The sequence below is a fragment of the Sturnus vulgaris genome, chromosome 2 (assembly GCF_052056855.1).
Source record: "Sturnus vulgaris isolate bStuVul1 chromosome 2, bStuVul1.hap1, whole genome shotgun sequence".
Lineage (NCBI taxonomy): Eukaryota > Metazoa > Chordata > Aves > Passeriformes > Sturnidae > Sturnus > Sturnus vulgaris.
The window spans coordinates 78,285,385-78,301,507 of record NC_142244.1 but is presented as its reverse complement, the minus strand read 5'-3'; the positions used below and the strand labels follow the sequence as shown (position 1 = coordinate 78,301,507).

Here is a 16,123-nt window from a genome sequence, read left to right as displayed (position 1 = left end):
CAAGAGCTGCTAAGGGATTACAGCTCTGAAATAAGGCCGTCTGCTCTAATCCACATAAACTACCTTTCCTAGCTCCACTGAGATCATCAGCCATCTCTGAATTGAGAGATGGTTGGTCCCAGCCCAGAATGAGACAACACATTCATCACTGCCATTTGAAGATGGATTTGATACCAACACTCATCATTAACAGACCATAAATAGTAATTATTTTAAATGCCATCAGCAAGAAAAGGAAATAGGAATTAGATCTGAAAATTTTTTAGATTAAGAGCAGCAATATTAAACTCCTTGTTTTTTACCTGAAATAATGCATGAACAAAGCTAGTTAAATTATATGGAGATAAGTTCCCCTTTCAAAGTCTAAAAGTTATAAAGAATTATCTGCATTGGCAACTTTCATTAGTTTCAGCCTTTAAAGGCTGGCAGCATAGGACATATCTCTGCTTTATTCAGTGTGTTGCTCAGTATTTTGCAAGTTAATATTTTAAAAGGATATTAATATGTTCAGAAGTATTTTTCTTATGTCAATATGTAATGTATCTTAAACCTTCCTTTTTCATTAAAAACTGCTTGAACTGTTCTACATCATCAGACTAATCCAAGCTGAGCTATGCTTTCAGTCCTTTCGTCTTTATGCTCTTTCTCCCATTTCAGCTGTTTGCAACCTTTAGATTTGACAAAGCATGATTGAAACATAAAGGTTTTGGTGACCTTTCACTTCATCTTGGCCAGTTCTACATTAAGATCCAGTCCTCTGCTCTGAGCAATGTAGAAGGACTGGTTCTCTGAATCTAAAGTGAATTGGTAAAATTAAGATCCTATCAAATATAGGTTGAGTATTGTTAGTCGGGTTTTCAGCCTGAGATGTTGCACTGCACTATGATCCTGCTGTGGTAGGATCTACAACGGAGGTAAGCATCTTCTCTGCTTCTCCTTGTAGGATAACCAGGCTACACTATTTCCAGAAGTGCAGAGAACTAACAAATGTTGCTTTTTGCTGCAGTGTAATCCCATGTCTTGACTAGAAATGCCATGTTATTTTCTTATTGAGTTACCATTAAAATTGACAGAATGGAGTACATAGGGCACAGCATAGACAGAAGTGGTTGGAAAGACTTGGCACTGTGGAAAACTGCTGTGACCATCACATGAATGACAGCATCAAGAAGATATCTGGGTCCTCATCTGCATTGGTGTATTTGGGTGCTCTCTTTGGCAAGGCAGACCAGTGCTCTGCAAGTGTGCAGCAATAAACTGGGGGCATTTGATACAGCCTTTTTAAAACCAGCTCTTCCGTTTTGCTCACTGGCTTTACCTAGAGGTGATTGCTGGGATGGTACTAGCAGCCATAGTAATTAGCCCTCTAAAAATCTATAGATGTATAAATAGCAGGAACATTGAAGTCTGAAATGTGAATCCGATGACTGGTAATAAAGAAAATAATCTTATGTTAAAGTATTTTTTTTTCCCAAAATGATTGAATAAGTAAACAAGATTAACAATCACTGAAGTTTTAGCTGATTAAAGTCAATTGTTGAGATGGATGGAAATAAAGCAGTGGTAATTTTAAAATTAAGTAAAGAAGTGAAGCAAACTGAGGTGCCTCTGCAAGGGCGTAAATTAAAGAACTAGGTGATAAAAATGGCCTTAATACATAATTTTTCGTAAAATCAAAAAATATAAAATATTGTTGTAGACTACTCTTGATACATAATTTATACTGTAAAGTATCTGCAAAGGCTTATGTGGTTTTTGCTCTCTAGGAAAGAGTTTATTCTCTTCTAACAAATCTAATACATAAAAACTGAGCCATACTGCTGTCCTAAAATGAAATTCTATACCATTTCCAGTGGAGAAAAAAGACTTTACTGAATGCTGGAACAGCTGGCAAAGAAACTATAAAGAGCAATTAAAAAGCTATTAAATCAGGAGATGACACCTTCTCGTATATAGCCAAGCCTTTTGTACTGATCTGAAAATTGAATATATTTTGCCTTACCAGCCTATCCAAACTTGTGCCAGCAGCAGTTGTAGGTCGCTCCTCTGGGTTATATGGTCTAAACCGGGTATTGAAGTCTTCAGGGACAGAGCGGGAAGATCTCAGGGCAGGTGCTGGTTTTGGTTGGCCACATCCTTGGAAAACCTGAAAAGGACATTCTTGGTTATATGTTGGTTACATGAAAATCATAAAAAAAGGGAAAGCTGGTATTTTGCAGCCTCTTAATTTTTTTTTGTACACTTGAAACAAGATTTGATTGACAATTTTTTACTACTGAATTGAGGGCTTGGCCTGCATTAAAACTCAGGTTAATAATTTAGCATTATTAATCACTTGGTGAAGGTATAGAAACGTATAGGGACCTTAAAACCCCCTTAATTTAAGAAGGTGATTATTATGAGAAATTAACATCGGAAAGAATCTTAATTGCTGTCTTTGCAGGAAGAAAAAGCACAAAAGGATGTCCTTTGTGGCAGGACATAGTTGATAACTGTTTTCAGTTTTGTTAAAAGGTGGTATTTACCCAGAATCATTGGTCATCCATAATCGCTACCTACAGCTCTTTCCACCTTGCAATCTTATTTGTAGTCTTAGAGAAAAGGTCAATGATGAAATTGTCTTGTAGCTGGATAACTTTCTCATTCCCTACCAATCCCTCCCTAGAAGAAGGGTAGGGCAGACTACCACTGTGGGCAGCAGTGATAATTTTCTGCTAGTATGTTTGTTTTCTAGGTATAGAAAATAATGTTCAGTTATGAAATTTTTCATGTACTTCCATTTGGAAAAAAGTTTCAATATTGTGTATCTAGAACGTACTAAAGGACACCAGAGGATACTTTTGACTACTGGATATCAAGCATATTTCCAAGGGGCATTTTCACACATCTGAAAAGAGGTAGAATATCTATGGAGTTAAAATTTTCAAGTGCTCTCATGAAGTAGAATCCTAGTGTTTGCTTTCATACCAACTTTTTCAGTTTTACAATCACCCCTTTGGTTTTGTGACCATTGCATTTTGGCCATTTCATAATTTTGCCCCCATTCAAAAGAAAAAAATTAAATGTCAGAATTTCTCATAAGATATATTATACAAAACCCTGATGCCATACACATACTGTTTGAATTAGCTTTGTAGGGGTGAAAAGGATGCAGATGCTGTGTTTTGATTGTAGGACCAAATTACTCTTTTTTGTGTGGCTATGTTGGTTTCTGTGGCCAGGTTTTGGTAGTGAGGGGACTACAGGGGTGGCTTCTGTGACAAGCTGCTGGCAGCTTCCTACATGTCCAGCAGAACCAATGCCAGCCAGCTACAGGGCAGACACTCTGCTGGCCAAGGCTGGGCTGAAAATAAATGACAGTAATTCCTCTGTGATAACGTATTTAAGAAGGAAAAAAGCTCATTGTGCAGATGAAATTGAGGTCAGAGTGGGGTGAGAACATCTGAGAGGAACAACTCTGCAGACACCAAGGTCAGTGCAGAAGGAGGGCAGGAGATGCTCCAGGTGCTGGAGCTGGGATTCCCCTGCAGCCCATGGAGGGCCATGGGGATGCAGAGATCCACCCTCAGCCCATGGAACAGACCCACACCAGAGCAGGTGGGTGCCTGAGAGGAGGCTGTGACCCCGTGGGGGATGGCCTGTGCTGGAGCAGGGTCCTGGCAGGGACCTGCAGAGCTGTGGAGAGAGGAGCCCACTCTGGAGCAGGGTCCTGGTAGGATCTGTGACCCTGTGAAGGGACCCATGTTGGAGAAGACTGTGCCTGAAGGACTGCACTCTGTGGAAGAGTGACCCCAGTTCATGGTGCAACTTTCAGGGTACATGAAACTAGCTCTCAGTTAGGTTTAATGATGTTAATTTAGAGGCCCCAAATGACACAAAATTCGCTGAAAGAAGCTGATTCATACTAAATATATGTCCAGTCATCAAGCCTGCTTTGGCTCAAAGTCCAGCAAGTCAGCTGTTGTATGGCCATTGGGATTTTTAATTTATGAGTGGAATACTGTTTGTTCTGGTCTCAGAATATCTGTTTTAAGAGTTTCAAGCCTCCCTAGTTCTGGGAACTATTGGACAATAAATTATTTTAATCAACAAAGAAAAATGATTTTAGCTTGTAAAGCTCTAAACCTTTCATCAGGAAAGAATCTTATTTTTCCTCTGTGAAGAAAATTCAGCTAAGATTAATAGTCAAAATTTGCATATGATTATGTAGGGTAGTGTACAATTTAAAGGGTGGAATCTATATGTTAAGAGCATGAATTATACTTACAAAATTTACTTAAGTTTCTTCTGACTTGATCTAAGTTATGCACTGAAAACATAATTGTTTATTTAGATATCTATGAAATCCCGTTTTCTCTATTAAGCAACTGGGTATTTGCCTACAAAGCAAGAGACAATTATCCAAAACATACAACTAGATTCTCAGGAGAAAGGAAAGTGAGGGCACGTCTCCTTAAATGTCCCAGTGTGTGATTGTTAAGCTACTTGTATGACCATGTGGTGCAACTGCAAGTCTACATAATTTATATTTTATCTTTCTTATGATGCACTGAAAAAACCCAACAGGGACTTTGTGGCATTTATCTTCATACAAATAGTTGCAGCGAGTGGTTTTATACAAATTTACATGCAGTCAGACAATAATAGAGGTGGAAACTAGACAGTAATATTTACATCACAGAAAAAGAAGTTGCTTTTTAAATGACTTAACAGAAATGCAATAAGGATACAATATTCAGTAACTGAATTTTGAGTGCAAAAGAGACATTTTTTAATTTGCATCCTGGTATTAAGTGACAGAACACAAAATGTAAAGATGACAACTGATATTGACAAATGCTTCCTAAGAAGCACATCAAATACTTCCTTTACAATGGTACTCAGAGGTATAGAACAATTTCAGGAAAAATATTCAGGTGTTTCATTACACATGCTGTGAATTGGAAGCATAAACCCACTCTCTAAAAACTTGTATTTTATATATAATTGGTGCAGTCCATTTCATCTGAATTTCGAGGATGGATTTAATTTGAAATTAAGAAAGTTAAATTTAGTTGTCATCATGTATGTGTCTACATTTAAGCTATACATCTAAGATAGGGGAGATCAAAAGCTTCCTTCTGTTTCTCTCTCATCAGCATCTACAGTAGTTTAGGATGTTCTGGGATATCTGAGACACTTGTTAAGATTTTACAGCACAAACAAATTCCCCACTGAACTGCAGTTAAAGCTCAAATGGACCAAATCTCTATGGTCAGGGATATGAACCAAGCCGTGAGAACAAGCCAACAGAGCCAATGAAGAATTAAATCTCTTGAGCTGACTAAATGGAAGTATCTACTTCAGGCCTAGGATGTAGATACTGTAGAAAAAAGAGCCCTTTTCCCAGGAGAATTTGAAGTTTAGAATTTTTGTGGAAGGCATAGTTTGTTCTCTGCAAAGCCTTGGGTTATCGTGTTATTTAGCCATGTGCTAGTGCTCAGTGTTTCCAGCTGAGTGTCTCTATATGATTCTGCTCCATTGACTCTTCAGATAGAATAGCATTGATTTTTTTACCTGAAATGCCATTATATTTTTCCTGCACAGAGCTCTGGAAAGAACACAGATAAATGAAGAGGTTTCCTTAATATGAAACCTGTGGACTATTTTAAGAAGAACCTTGGATGTAGTTCTGTGAAGATATCCTCCTTATAAATAATGCATAGGTAGTCTGCTATGTCATGGAGCTCATTCATCCATTTAGCTGAAGTAATTGCTGAGAAGGAACATATATTTATAGGTTAAAATGGCACATCCATCAACTCAGATAAAAGAAGATTTAAGACTTACTAAGGGGAAACTCACTTATGGGATGGACTGTATGAAAGTGGAAAAATCTGGTCATGGCAGCCAAATGACTCCTACAGCAGTCTAACATAACTGTATAGGACCAGACTGTGGCAGAAAACAGCTCAATATATCGTGTTTTGAGCAGCAATGGAGACACGATTATGCTGATATAATCAGATTAGGAATTTTCTCCAATTTGAAAAAAAAAAAAGGATGTTATAACATCTTTTGCACTGTTTCTTTGTTTTCCTCCACTTGTGAATGAGAAATCTCTGCAGATATCAAGTAGTAAACATCCATGTTTTTAAAATGGAGCAGATGTAGCATTTACTTTTTGACTTGAAGCAGGAATCAAAGGTGTTGGTACTGACAGCCTTGTGGGAAAATTGTGAAGACTCTCAAAACATGCTTGTTTTGGCCAAGATTGAAATGAACATTTATATGTTATGACTCTGAATATGACTACCTGAATAACCTCAGTGAGAATGAGAATGAAAATAAGGTAAATGCTAAGTTATGCTATGACTGTCTTGGATATGAACTGAACCTTGGGAAACAATGAACAAAATGTAAAAACTTTGCCTGAGAAATAATCAACATGTTGCTTAGCCCTGAATTTGGCACCATATTGCTGAAATCCAAAAAAGGTGTCACTAGACCATAACAATGAGATTTCAATGAGGCTATCCTGTCTCAGATATTATAAGCAGAAATCCAAGGTAAATCTACTGCACCCTGACCTCTGCCAGAGGCAACCTTCAGGAAACATTATTCTAGTCTGGGTAGACCCTGGCTGCAAAGCATATTCTTAAAAGGTACTGATGTCTTGGGAAGCATCTCAGGCAGCCCAGACTGATTGTTTTGCACTCTCTGTGGTTTGGTTTGTGGAAGGTACTCTGTAAGAATGGCTGCAGGTGTTAGATGATGAATCTATAGAAAAGTGTTTTGATGATCATCAGTCCTTTTCTTCTCTTGGAGAAGGAAACTTTGGGCATATTCAGAGCACATAGATCCTTCCAGAAGAAAGCCGCTGGGCCTTGGGGTGTGACTTTCTATATTGTTGCTCTTTTTTTGACAGGCATCTCCAGCTGTCACAGCTGTCAGGAATGAGACTTTCCCTGAGGCAAAATTAGGAACTTGTGTGTCTGTCATTAAGGGACATGATAGTTGTGCAGGTGGGCAGACAAAAAGCCTAGAGATTTGTGGTCAGACTTCCTAGACAGCCAGTGCTGAATATAAACTGCTGAGAAATACCAAGAAAACAGAGAAAGATTGCAGCCTCAGCATGAATTGGAGGATCTTAATACAATACTAGCTCATGTTTAATGTCAACTTCAACGTGCTGGAAGAATCGACTATAACCATCACACAAAGAAGAAAAGTTAATGGCCGAGGAAAAGAGATGCTCTGTTTTATGCAGTGAGAGATCCTGGAATGTGTCTGAGTCTGCATGTCCTTGGTCAGCAGGACAAAGATAGAAGAGGTACATGTGGTATCTATAATTCTCTGTCTCAGTATTGACGTGCAGCCATCAAAAAAGGAAGACAGAGGGTTTGTGTCTTCTAAGGAAATGAAAGACAAGGAGTGAACTCAAGCAATAAGCCTTGACTGTCTGCACTGATTAATTGTTAAGTCGTTGGCTTTTTCTTGGACTTTTGGAATAGGGAAATTTCATATAACTATTTGAAACAGGAGTGCTGGATTGTGGATTAAATAAGGTCTACTTCTTCTGACTACAAAGAGGATGAAGTAAGTAAGAGCTTCTTGAGGGAGAAACCTTTTGTTTTCATTTTTTCCACTCCTTTTAAAAGAAAGGCAAGATTATATAACATGGCCAAAAATTCTACTGAATACAGCATAGAGTCTTCTCTCAGACATCAATCAGATTTTTAGGGAGAAAAGGCTGCATGTCAGTGGTGAAAAACCATCTATATGTATGTGGGTGTTGCATTTTTCCACTGTAAAAAGGCACTGATTGACTTGTGGAAAAATAGCTATGATTCCTAGTCACCACATTTTTCAGTAGGTACAGCCAAATAAAAGGTGCAAAATTGTCTGAAGAATGAGAAAACAGAAAAGATCATGATTTCAGTACCCTGCTTGAAGCTTTCTCAGTGGCATCTCAGAATAATTGACAAGAGTGGCTTTTTTCCTGCATTAGATCTGCAATTGCATTCCATGCATCCATCCTATTACATCTGGTGAGGTATCTGTCATTTTCACCCAAGCTCTAAGTAGTCAATATGAATAAAAGGTGGAAAAATTAGATGACAGAGGATAGATTCAAAGTCTGCTTGTGTATCATCTCTGCAGGTCTGCAGCCTGGCATAGAAGAGCACAGTGCTATACCCAAAGCCTTTGCCTTTTATTAAGGGGTAAAGCATTTTCATGTTACATGAAAAATGATGGATATAACCTGGGAGATCAAGGAAATCACATTTCAGGAGAATAATGGTCTACAGAGAATATACAAAGGTCTCTCAAGTATAGACAGCACTATTATCTATGAAAATATAATGAAATAAATTTTGTTGATGTAATTTCTGTTCTGCAAGATTAAAAAAAATATTGTCTAAAGTTTCTCTTAGAGGAAAACTTTTGCATTGCAAATGGCATTGCTATTAATCTTTACAGCAAATAAAATATTTTTGAGGGACAGGAGAAACAGTCTGCTCTGCTACAAACAAGTAGTGAGATGAGCTCATGCCAAAACATCATTGGACTCTGGCAGGGGATGCAGCTTTCCAGCCAATGGAAAAACTTTGAAAACCAAACAAGTAAAAAGGAAAACGAAATACACCTGGGCCTGAGGTGAGTTTTAAGTGAAAATATTTTTTGTTTCTTTTTTGAGGTAAGGGCTGAGTTTGCTGAAGCTAACCTTCAAAATATTTGAGAAAATATGGCTGTTAAAACACCTTGATCAGTGGTGCCAGAATAAAGTCTCATCGTACAGGATGTAGACTGCTTTTAAAATCCAAGGAACGTCATGTAGGTTGAAAGCAAAATGCATATTGGAGGAAACTTTTAGCAACCTGCAGCATTGGGGCCATAAAAAGCATCTAATTTTGGGTTGACAGGAAGAATGTAAACCTCAGGCTCCTGCTTTTTGTCCCCACTTCTTTTTCCCAGCTGCAGCAGCTTCCTTCCAAGCAATGGAAAACCACTGACTTTGATGGCGGTCTGGCCAGTACCTAACTGAGTACTGGAAGTTAAATGGGAGACAGAAGCTCCTAATGCAGATGGCTTGGCAAACTGTTGATTTTAAAATTTCAGCTACAGTGCACTCATGAATATTAAGGCAAAGCCATTAATTGTTGACTATTGGCTCGACAGCACCTGCAACTGAATTCAAAGGATCTTATTAACATGGGGTTCAGAGGTGGTGGTGATCTGTGTATACACACACGCATTAAAAATGGAAAGGAGGAAGCTGGTATCATTAGGTCTGTTTATCTTTGTGTCAGAATCCAGACAAAACTCTGTCAAACTGAGGTCTGGTAATCAGAGACCAGCCAATGTAGTATTTCCCTAGAGTGGTTATCAAAGGAGGTTAAACGGAACATTTTGTGTATTCACCTGAAACACATTGTGCTTCGGTCTGACCTAGATAAATCAAAATGTGTTTGGAAGTTAATATGGAGAATCACAGATGAGGCACGAGTGGAAGCCACCAAGTGTACTCTGCAGGATAATGCTTACAGCAGAGTTACCGTTGGTTTTCAGCATGCTCTATTTTCCTTAAATCTGTTACAGCTATTAATTTGAAGTTTAATAAATGGTAGCTTTCTCCCTTCCACTTTCTTTTGAAAAAACTCGAACTTGTTTAACTAGGTGAGGAATTCAAAGGCAGTCTGGTGAGCTGTTGAACAAGCAAAGTAATTTCTGGTGGTCTGGACAATCTTTCTTAAAGTCTAGACAGAAAAATTGGTGGAGATGTTTTTCCCCCCTCTTGTGACATTCAACAACAGAGAAGGCACGACTCACACAGTACCTTTGCTGACACCTGCATGCTGTTTTCTTGCATGTTCATGATGGCTTCAGAAATCTTGACATCAATAGGATCCATGACTGATTCAATGTTGAATGGTCCCTCTAATCTCTCCGCTACCAGAAGCATAGCATCTGTTAAAACACAAAGCAGCCATTCCCTTAAAGAAGGGATACCTTTGGGTTCCTCAGGCAGACCAGCATTGCCAGCTGTAGGTGTGGATACTGAGCACTCCTCAGCAGGAGTCTGAGGGGATGTGTGACAGCAGCACTGTGAAGCCTGCAGGGCAGCTTCCCAGCTGTCAAAAATATCTTCCTCTACTGCTGCCACCACAAAAAGAGGAATAAAGACTTTAAAAGCTAGATTAATATTAGTTGCCATAGAATTATCAAGCTTGGGGTAAAATAATTTTGCACGGCTTCTTGAAACAGCCAGTGCTCTGGAGGGTACTTATGCAATCTCCTTCCCAAGAAAAAGCAGGATGATAGAAATGAATCCTTGGGGCATGTTCTTACAGTTTGTGTGAGATGATCAAAATTTTGATATGATATATCAGGCTGTTATAATTATAGTAGCTGTTTTTTCTGACCTTAATGACCTCATTTTCTTGCAATATGAACAGTAGATGAATATTGGATTTCTGCCATAGTATATAGGTATAATCCATGTTTGCCTTGCTACATTTTCAAAACATGGCTGTAAGTTGCATGCAAAAACATATATGGTTTGTATGTTTTGGATTAAAACAAAAAAGTTTGCTTGACTTCCATTAGAGTCCCTCTGCAAAATAATTTAATATTTTTATGTTCATTAACAAGTAAAAACCAAGCAACTGAACCAAAATTCATAGCAATAAAAAAGGTTTGGCCACCAATCAGATACATTTGTCTATACACAAACACAAATTTATCATAATTTATGCGGCAATAGCCATTTGATAAACTGGATTTACAATATATCCTTTGAATATAATATTCAATCCTTGTCTTCTCTGTTAGATTTAAAGTTTTCAGCAACTAATTAACTTTAAGCAGATTGTAATGCTTGTAACTTTGACATGATAAACAAAAATCTTCACATACTCTCGTCTTTATACATCAGACTTGAGCTCCAGAAAGTACCAAGCAGACTTCCTTCTAAAACAGACCCATGCCTGCTTTGCTGTTGTAAGCACCAGTCCCACAGCAGCTGTGTGGAGAAGGCATGGAGCTCCCCATAGACCTGACAGCAGTGCTTGTGTGCTTCACACTTGGCTGCAAGTCAGAGAGGTTTGTTCCAGCATGGACATCTTCTCCTTCCCCATAAAAGCACAAGTGCATGTATGGAGGTATGGGAAGAAGTGGCTGGTGTCTCACTCTAGCAGTTGAGACACACATCTCCATGCACAGCCTCACCCTAGGACTGCATTATGTTGTTTATATGCTCAGTGCATACCCAGAAATCCCACTGAAACTGGAATTGATTGGCATGTAGCACCTAAGCACTATTGCAAATTTACATCTAATATTTCACAGTATTTTTAGGCTGGGAAGAGTGTAATGCCAGTTATTTGGAGTGCTATACACTTGTTGCTAACTGTGAGAAATGATGAGATGATAGGAAATTGGTTTCAAGCAGAGGTGTTATTTTGTCTGCACATTATTTCAAAATTCTCCAGTTTATGTTATTTCCAGTGGGAAATGGTGAAAATGGGAACTACCTCTGAGAGAGAAAACAGTTTTCATGCACACAAAGACACACATATACATATACATATACACATGCACACACAGACACAGATTACTGCAATAAGTTAGCAGTTTTTCCACATGCAAAAAAAATTAAAAAGAGAATTTGTAAGTGTGGACTCTCATGAAATATTTTCTTTCTCATGTTCAGAATGACTTGTATAAAACATTTATGCTTTAGTACCTTGTGGGCAGTGTGACCAGCTTAAGTCCTAGGTACCACGACCAGTACTAGGCATTGTTAGGGCACAGGTGCTGGTGGCTGGATTTTATCTGGACCACTCCAGGCAGCAATTCATAGCTTAAGTCTGTGGAGAAGCTGCTCTGAAGCAGTGAGTAGCTATGAGCCAACAGTGGCACTTGACATTAGAGCCTTGTGATCTTTTATTTAGTTGCCTGGGGAGCAAGGGGTTGAGGGAAAAATATAATTTGAAATATCCACACCTTTATTGATGACAGATACATCTTTATATCAGCAGTTTGTATTTTCATTTTTGGGTTAGGATGTGGGACAGTATTAATGTTGAGGTAGAGGCCTATATAGAGACATATTTGAAGAGGAAGAGTCTGAGAAACAGATTAAATGCTGTGACAAGAGATGCTTGAAGAGCTGAAGTAAAACAAGTTCCTCCTGCAATATTATTTCTGAGGCTGACACAAGTTGTGCTTCCAGTTAAGGCTCATTTTAGGGATCAGCTCAGACTAGAAGTCTTGGACAGTTGCACAGTTCAGATGAGTTCTTGCACAAATGGAAAATTAATGTTTGAGGACTCATTTTTACTTCAATTTCAGAAGCTTTGTGGGTCCACGGCTGACTTAGCAGTGACCAGGCTGCTGGGTTATTCTTGTCTCCTTCTGGTAAGAGTACTACAAGCTCAGTCTAGCAAAAGAGGATGATCAAGTGCCACTTCTATGAATGCCAAAACGATTTTCTTAGCCCCTCTCTGACTGGGCTCTTCCTTCTACCCTTTTTCTAACCATCATGCTGATCCTAACTAAATCAAACATATCCAGATGATACCTGACAACCATAGACTGAGGGAAACCTGGAAGAACAAGCTATAATTATTATTGTTAATAAACTCACTTCTGGATTTAACTAGCTTCATACTACAATTTTTTTGAGTTAGGCCTCAGATTTAAATTAAGATTGAATTTTTCATCCATAACACTGATTTTAGGAAGAAACACTGTACAGTGTTTAAGGTGAATTACTCTCTTGGAAAATATTTCCTTGGGTCATTAGGTTGAATTCTGTTTTTTGCCCACCTTAACTCTCACTACAGTGATAAACTTTATTTTTCACTTGTACAGTTCCATATGAGCACATACATACCAGGTACCCTGTGCGGTTGAGTGAAATGGAAGTTGTAAGGTTTAATATAGTGAAAATCCGATGAAATATAATAACCTGAGATTTATAACAGGACAATCAAAATGTTGTAATGGTTTTCACCAGACTGTAGCTCTTCAAATTTATAATCGTGTAATTGTATATCAACAAAAAAACCACTGCTGTCCCGAGTCCTTTTTTTTTTTCCTTCTAGGTATGTTGTGAATATTATTACATGAGAAGCTGGAAAGATTTCAAAATAAAGTTCAGAAAATCTAGATGCTTTAGTCTTGCAATCCTAATTCTCAAGAACAGACCCTTGAACTGGATAAAAGCCTAGTTGAGTTCAGAGTAAATCTGAGTGGGCTTAACAATTTCCAAATCACCTCAAATAGTAGATATTGGGAACTTAGTTATTATAAAAAAATCTGAAAATTGGGTGATTGACTCACCTGTTTTATATCTTGTTAATATACTTGGACTGTATTGTTCAATTACATATGTTCTTTATTTTTCCTCAGACATCCTGAAGATAGTTTTGGTAAACTTTGTAGGTTTTTTTTTTCTTTTTAGGTTTTATAGGTGCCATTTTAATGAGAAGCACAGGAGAAATTGGACATCATGCTAAGTTATTTATTGTATAACTAAAAAATTCAGAAGACCAGATGTGAATTTCAAGATATGGAAATACTTTATGAGCCCTAAGCATCTCCAGGCAAAATAATGAATAGACTAACAATACAAATAGACAAGAATCTGCCTCTGTTTCCTTGGAAATGCATCAAGACTCCTTCTTATTATCTTGATACCAAAAGTGATGTGTTCTTGTGTGTGTTATATTTCTTTCAGAGCAGTTTCCCAGAAAACTTTCTAGTGAATTCCAGATTGAGATAGAAGGAGCAGGGACAATGACACTGATTTATGAGACTTCTGACAAGTCAACCCCCCCCAAAACTAGGCTGAAATACAAAGTTCTCACAAGAACTTCCTCCTTTTTCTTGCCTCCTTTCTATCATCAAGAAAATGCAAGGAGGGTCTGATAGGGAAAATTCGGGAGGCTGATAAGGAAAGGCATTTTTAGGGTCTCTGTTAATTTGGCTGTGACATCAGTTTTTCCTTTCATGCACATTGTTGCTCTTCTACTTCAAAATTATCAGTGAGATTCCAGCTGTGGCTGAGCTTCCCCCAGGGGAATCCAAAAAAGAATCTATGGATGAAGTCTATAAATGTTTTTTCTTCATGGAAATAAAAGATGGTAAAATACTAAGTTGCATGTCCTTCACAAAACTGTCAGGTATATTTTGTTTTGGGAAAAAAAAAGGAGGAAGATCTTATTTTAAATTCCCTATTAAGAGTTCTCTATTTTTCTTCTAGGTATGTGGTCTTGCACTTATTTATGGAGAACTGCAAAGTGTTTGTTCCCAAATCTGCTGGTGAAAAAAAGTAAGGGTAAATTTTTATTTGTGAAACTTCAAAGGATTTGTCTATGGACAAGACCATGGATTGCAGATCAGTTTTAAATAGAATGGCAACCTGTTGCAGTTGACTATGACCTTGAGAGTGGCAATGACTGTTTTGGAAAAAGATATAACTGTTGATATGCTGGGCTGCAAGGCAGCGATCATTTGGTAGCTTCCCAACCTTCTGACCAAGGGCAAGGGGAGGCAGGAGTCTGGATTGTATTTACTAGGTCGTGTAGGTAAAACTCAGTGAGTTTTCCATCATGACACCAAATATAAATAGTGGTCATAAAAATCTTTAGAGCGTTAGATGGCAAACTAATGAAACAAATTAAAAACTAAAAATTGAAAAGTGAAATATGGGTACATATTGACTTTTTACAAATATAATATCAGTGGAAATACATCCCCGTAATACTCTGCCAAAACTTTTACTGCTAGATTATGATTTACTAAAAAAATTCAAGAAGAGGAAAGTAAACCTCTACCTCACATTTAAGGGAGGTGATAAGAACTCTTCTCAGGAAAACAGAATAAGGCATGACAGTGATGCCAAAACTACTGTTTTCCTTAGGGTCCATAATCCCTTTTTCAAATTATTATTCGTATTACAACTCTGTATGGTTCTATCCTGATGAGGCTAAACTGACACCTTATAGATTACCTTTCTGAGTATCATTAAGGTCCACATACACTTTATAGTGTGGCATAATAGCATTATAATTTTCTACATCGTGCTTTTTTTTTGTTTTATTTTTTTTTTGTGGTCTTTTTGTTAGTTTTGGTTTTATTTGTTCATTTGTTTTGGTTTTCTTTTGTTTCATGGGAGAAGGCAATTTTCTTAAAATTCATGTTACACTTGCGCAAAGGGGATTTCAATATTTTTATTTGGATATTCAGTTAACGATAATCAGTTAAGCTTCTCTCTGGAGATATGCAGACAAATGACTTGTCAGTCTTTGCCTAAGCAAAAACTTAGAAACAGAGAAACTGCTGGATGTGGGTTAAGATTTTTCTGGAGGTAAAAATTGCCAGCATATGCAGCTGAACAAAACAGGGAGCAATGGGGAAAACACGTCTGGGGTGAGTTGTTTACATGGGAGAAAACAAGGGCAAAGCAAAATGGATTATTGTGAGCTAAAAAACAATCATGGGAAAATAGGTGGGAGAGGGCATATGAAAGAAGCCATCTAAAAAACCACTGGTCAGCAAACTTTTCAGAGGCCTGATCACTGCAGTCTGCTCTATATCCTTATTAAACTCTATTCTTAACCATTTTATGTTGAGAATCACAGCATGGTTGTGCAGAATATTCTCTGTGTGTGTGTGTACCATGCTGCTAGCAAGCTTCAAGCCAATGATCCTGTGAGTAGGAGACCAGCAGCAGGTAAGATCCGATTTTTCTACTGGACTCTTGGTTTAGTCTGGGTGCAGAATCTGGACAGTCTTGAGGTCCAGGCTATGGTTCAGGGGAGTTGGTTCAAGTCAAAGGCCCTGCATGCACCTCCCAAATGAACTGCCACAGGGGCAGTCTGACAGAAATCCACTCACCCTCTTATCCCTTCTGAGCCTGTCATTTCTGCACATCATCCTTGAGCACCAAGTTCTTCAAAGGAGTAGTGCAGAAGGGTGCACTCCTGAAGGTGCCCAACTGTACACAGTATAACCAAGACATGGAAAACTCCGTTTCAATTTATTATCCTGCTGTAAGTAGGTTCAAAATTTTACCTGCTGGAAAAACACCTTAACCATCTCTGCTATTCTAAAGTTCCCAATAGCTCTCCTT

General features: G+C 38.1%; 1 protein-coding gene across 1 annotated transcript in view; it reads right to left on the bottom strand.

Annotated features, from left to right (window-relative positions):
- The window catches only part of GPC6 (glypican 6), a 724,435-nt gene that overhangs the window by 68,398 nt on the left and 639,914 nt on the right, over positions 1-16,123 (bottom strand). Inside the window, exons 5-6 of the mRNA XM_088159818.1 lie at positions 9,821-9,951; positions 2,003-2,146 (exon numbers count right to left, since the gene is read on the bottom strand). Coding sequence (XP_088015944.1) covers positions 2,003-2,146; positions 9,821-9,951 — 275 coding nt within the window. The remainder of the gene's footprint in view (positions 1-2,002; positions 2,147-9,820; positions 9,952-16,123) is intronic.